This window comes from Octodon degus, unplaced genomic scaffold, assembly GCF_000260255.1.
Source record: "Octodon degus isolate 3935 unplaced genomic scaffold, OctDeg1.0 scaffold00023, whole genome shotgun sequence".
In the NCBI taxonomy this organism is placed as follows: domain Eukaryota; kingdom Metazoa; phylum Chordata; class Mammalia; order Rodentia; family Octodontidae; genus Octodon; species Octodon degus.
In genome coordinates, this window is record NW_004524599.1 from 11537285 (window position 1) to 11543012 (window position 5728).

A 5728-nucleotide genomic window follows, 5' to 3' on the forward strand; every position below is an offset into this window, starting at 1 on the left:
CTACTGGATATACTGCCTCTCTGTACTTAAGCTTTGGTGGAGGGGTAAAACCCAGTGGTACACTATCATGGAGCTATATTCCCATACAGTCCCAGCTCTCTTCACTTTGTATTATTATCAGTGCATTTTAATACAGGGTCTGACTACACAGATTGGACTTGTAGTAATCTTCCTGTTTTCCGCCTTTTAAGCATTGGGATTACAGGTGTGTGCCACCATGCCCAGTCTCAGTGCACCCCGGGGGCAGGGCCAGCATGGCATGCTGGGAATTGAACCCCAGTCCCTGCAACTGCCTAGGCAGGCACTTCAGTCTGCTGTGCTACCTGCTTGGCCCATGTTTTATTGTTTCGAGATAGGGTCTTGCTGGTTGCCCAGGTTGGGCTCGAATCTGCATTTCTCCCACCTCAGTGTCCCAGGCCACTGGCACTCACAGGCCTGCCATGCCACACTGGGCTCCCAGCTAGCAACTTCTTAATGACAACAGATGCCTGCAGCAATCTGACCATAGAAGCCTACAGCAGGCACAACTGAACTCAGGGATAAAGTGACAGAAAGTAACTACAGTGGAAAAAGACAGTTATTCTACAATTTCTCACCCAGTTGTAACTATTAATAAAGCCAGCCAGCTTAGAAACACTGCACTGCATACCCTGGGCGGACTGGATGTCGTGGTCTTGGGCTCATTCACTCACGAGGTCGCACGTACCTACTGCTCTGCCACTGAGCTATACTTCCAGCACCCCCTTTTTTCTCTTTAAAGGCACAATTCATTTATGAGTGCCAACGTTGCAGTTGTTATTTGAAGAAAGCTACCATGAAAACACTTAGTCATCCAAAGCAAAGCTCACTTCTTTGCCTGTACTAATGCAGCCATTGATCTCTGATATGATCCCTCTTGTCAACAGCTTGAATAAAATCATTCTTGTCCTGGGATCCAAAACCTACAAAGAAATGCAAAACATGAGAAGTCCAGAAGACGGTTCCACGTCACATTAAAACACAACAGCACACTGAAGAGCTTCGTGCCCACGCTGCTCTGGGCAGCTCTAGAGTCCGTGTCCATCTTCCCTTGGAGTTCTGTAGTTCAGTAAGCGAGGCAGAAGACAAAGCATCCAGGGACCCAAGCCAAGGCGTTCACCAAGCCCTGGAAATCAATGCCTTTCAATGGGAGGGAAGCAGAAATGGACTAACAGAAATACAATGACAACCACCTAAGTAATTTTATATCCTCGTCACTTTATTAAAAGAAATAAAAACAGGTGAGATGATTTTAATATATTTTGTTTAACTCAGTATGTCTAAAACTATCACTTAAGCACACAATCAATATAGGCAGCCATTACTAAGACATTTAACTTATTTTTTAATACTAAGTCTTCCGGATTCAGTGTGCACTGGCCGGGCAGCTTTAAGCCAGGGTCCAGCACCCTACAGCCCATGGGCCAAATCTTGGCTACTGCTTCTTTTTCTACAGCCTCCAAACTGAAAGTGGTTTGGACACTTGAGTCTTGTAAAAGAGACCATTCGGCAGAAACTACACATGAGCTCAAAGCCTCAGGACTCAGGGCTTGGCTCTGTCAAGATGAGTCTGCAGGTGCCTGCTCTTTTGGAAGAAGTCGGGGAAAGTCTCCAAAACCAGATGCCAAGCTTTTCTTTGAAACAGGGTCCTAAAGGTTACCCACAGTCATCTCAAACCTGTGGTCTCAAGCGATCCTCTTACTTTAGCCTCCCAAGTACCTTTGACTACAGGTGCACCCTGAAAGTATTCAGTTTTAGTAAAAAAAAGATTTCAATGTCCTCTTAACAAAGAATTTAAAGGCAACAAATGTAAAGCCTGTTCTCATCTATCTCTAAACCTGAAGCCACCCGACGTGTGTTTGTGTGTGCGTGCATATGTGTGGTTCCAGAGGGCAACAGCAGGGCTTCACACGGCTCAGAGCGCCCCTCCAGCACTGCAGCGAGGCAGGACAACTTACAAGCCTCAACATAGGCCAGGATCGCACATACACTGAGGGGGGCAAGATTACTGGAAAGAAACAAGCATGGCTGACTGGAGGCCTACATGCCACACTGCAGCCACAGCAAGCCAACGAAGTGAGCACACAGCCACTGACACCCTCTCCTTCCCTGCTGCAGAGGCTCATCCAGAGGGTGGGCTGGCAGGGTGCAGGGATCTGGGAGGGACCTGCACTTCTGCAGAATTCTTAGGGAGATCTGTAAGGTATGTATGAAAGGACAGCACAGTACTGTCTTAAGAAAAAAAAAAAAAAAGAATGAGAAAAACAGACTTGGAGACAAATACCTTTTAAAAATAAAAAAGCAAAGACTCAGGCTGGAGAGATAGCTCAGTGGCTTCAAGGTCCTGAATTCAATCCCCAGTACCAAAAAAAAGGGAAAAAAATCAATATAATCTATCATTCAAAATTAATTTTAAAATAAGAGAAAAGATCTCCTAAGTTATTTTAGAGTCTGAAAATTAAGGATGCACCTCATCTCTCTGAAGCAGACTACATACTTTGCTTTCAATTACACAAACCAATCACATAAAGGGCAGACATGGTGGTGCATGCCAGTAACACTAGCATTCAGGAGGCTGAGGCTGAGGCTGAGGCTGAGGATCTCTTCAAGTTCATGGCCAGCCTGAACTGCATAGTGAAACCCTATCTCAAAAAGACAAAACAAAAAACAAAACAGAAATTACAGGACACTGAAGATCCAGACCCAGGCCCAGACCTTGCTCAGAACCACTTCCCAGAACCACTGGGAAGAAGCTATTCCTTTGGGGTGAGGTAGACGACACAGGTATTTATATCTTAAGCCAGGGGTCTGCAGGTAAAGAAAAGAGTACCTGAAATGTTTGCACATGTTTACGGGTAAAAGGGGCAGTAGGCAACAATAGCTCATTTTCTTCACATCAAAAAATTTTTTTGTTTTGTATTTTAGGGAAGGGTCTACAGAGTGTTCAGGGTCTCAATACTAGATTGGACTTATAGTGACCCGCCTGTTTGTAGCCTCCCAAGAGCTCGGATTATAGGCGTGCGCCACCATAGCAGGCCTGGGGATCGGACCCCAGCCCCTGTGCCTGCCTGCAGGTGCTTTAATCCATTGAGCTATTTGGCTGGCCCTGACAAAGAAAATCTGAACCAATGGTAACATCCAATCACCTCCCTCTGCATGTAGGAAAGATTGGGGTAGGGCTGACCAAACAGATCTGCGGATTAAAATGTGTGTTTAGGCAGACGCAGGGGCCAACAGTTCAATCCCCAGGCTTGCTGTGCCAGCCCCATCCACAGGGCGTGCTGAGCCGGTGATTAAGACTGGGCATGGTGGTGTATGTCTGTAATCTCAGCATTTGGTAGGATGTAAACAGGAGGATCACTTCCAGTCACTATGTAGTGAGACCCTGTAGTCCCTGTACTAAATACATTTTTAAAAAAAAGAAAGTTAGGGGTCAATTTTCTTCCCCTCTTAAACAGAAAAAAATGAAACACATGGTTTCTGCAAGAAAGGGATTTCATGGGTCAGGGAGATGGCTCAGTAGAATAAGCGCTTCCCTGGCAAGCACAAGGGCCTGAGTTCAATTCCTGGTTCCGCAAAAAAAAAAAAAGGATTTCAACAAATTTAAGAGCATTACTTCTCTGCCCTCTTTACACTCTGCTTCATGGCAATCAATCTATTTTCTGAGGAAGATACAGAATGAGGACAGAACCTGCTTAAGAACGATTCCTAGTCTGACAACCTCTCTGCTTCTGAGAGGCAGAAAATACTGCATGGTGGATGCACAAGACAATGGCGGAGCTGGGACTGTGATTCATCAATCAACGGTTCTACTCAAAAGCCAAATGTTGATTTCTAAGTTCACAACTACACAAAGTAGTAATTTTGCATAGGAACAGCTTTAGGTAACATTAGCATTAAGCAAGGAGAAAAGCAAACAATAAGCCAAAGAGGAAAGAAATGCTAATTTAAAATAAGAGCTTGCAATACATGTAAACTGTACCTGTTCTACGGTTGCTCTGTCTGCCTTATCTTTGATACGATACCTAACCAAAGACAAAAAATATAATCAACACATGCAAACTGTAGTGAGGGAAACCAAAATAAAGCTCCTAAGCGTACAACACTCTATGAAAATGCCTAAGTAATTTGTTTCAAAATACAATTTCGTGATTCACCCGTAGATTCTTTACCCTAAGATGCTTCTGTCGTTTCCTGAGAACACACTTCTAGGGTGAAGTGGCCCACATGTAAGAAACGCCCTTGGCACCCCAGAAGCACTGAATAAAATGGAAGCAGGAGCAAAGAGACAAGAAACTAGGGAGCCTGTCTGTCCTCAAACATCTCCAAAGGGTCTAATAGCACAGAACAAAAGCCACTTATTTGTAAGGCTTTCTCTTTAGTCTTCACACGCGGACTCTGCTCTGCTTCAGCTCAGACTCTATGGAGCACATGAGCCCTAACTAACAGATTCTATACACAGGAACAGACACACCAGCGGTAACAAGAGAGTGGCGGTCTCTAGAAGCTGTTCTCTTGAACAAAACAAAACTTTACAAAAAAGCTTGGCTTTTAAGGCAGTTCTAACACTGCTAGTTGGAGTGTTATTTTCTATAACAAAATGGTAATAACTGCATATAAGAGAAGTTAGCCAGATTTTAAAACAATTTGCTTTAAAAACAAAAGTATACATAATAATAGTTCTCAGTTATCTCTTTAATTTTAAAACTTCCCCTAGATTTTTATAAATACTTCATGGAAGGACATAATTCTAAAACAGGGCCAGTTTTACATATTTAGCCTAACTGAAAGCTATAAACATATGATTACTTCCATGAAATCAACCTGTGACTTTTGCAAATTATAGTTTCATCATGTACTTTCTAAGACTCATTTAGAATTTTCAAATTAACTTTGAAGCTATTAAGCTACAACAAAACAAATAAGCACCCTCTGCCAAACAATTTTGTTAGTCTAGAGTTTATCCCTATCACCCATATTGTATAATTAAAATATTACTTACATATCTGCTTCCTTTTGTCTAGATTTCTCAGTGACTTTGTTTATGACAGAATCAGTAACATTTAGTTTATCTAAAAATAAAAAATGCATTATGTAAATATATAAAATAAAAAGACATTAACAGACCCTCCGAATAAAATACCATAACTTCCCCTCTTCCTTCTCTCTGCATTTCCTAAATTTTTGTTTGTTTGTTTTGGCGGAACCGGGGTTTGAACTCAGGCCCTTGCACTTGCCAGGGAAGCACTTATTCCACTGAGCCATCTCCCCAGCCCCCCAACATTTCCTAAGTATTATAGTACATGTATGATAGTTTAGTTAAGAAAACTACTTTATTTTCTAAAGATAAGCAACAAGTCCTATCTTCTTCACAGCATTACCACTCTCATCACTATAACTGCATTTTTCCAACCAGCACTCTACAGAACTATAGGTATAGAAATACCTCAAAAATACTGAGTCTGCATATCAAATTCCAGCCACCTATTAATGTTTTGTAAATAATTCAAGTTATAGGCTCCTAACTGCAATGAAGGCTGAATCAGTGATGCTGAATCCGTACAGACCAAATGCCAAGCTGGAACACAAAACCCACTCATTTATCTGCTAACTGCCAATACTGCAATTAAACCTGAATACTGAAGTTTTAGTTTAGAGAAAACAACTCATAGATTAACATCTTTTGTCTTAAAAAGAAAAACACAATAAC

At 42.2% G+C, this 5728-nt stretch overlaps 1 protein-coding gene across 1 annotated transcript in view; it reads right to left on the minus strand.

The window, feature by feature from the left end:
* The window catches only part of Riok1 (RIO kinase 1), a 36880-nt gene that overhangs the window by 25512 nt on the left and 5640 nt on the right, over positions 1 to 5728 (minus strand). The window contains exons 4-6 of the mRNA XM_023712058.1: positions 5021 to 5090; positions 4001 to 4043; positions 849 to 941 (exon numbers count right to left, since the gene is read on the minus strand). Coding sequence (XP_023567826.1) covers positions 849 to 941; positions 4001 to 4043; positions 5021 to 5090 — 206 coding nt within the window. The remainder of the gene's footprint in view (positions 1 to 848; positions 942 to 4000; positions 4044 to 5020; positions 5091 to 5728) is intronic.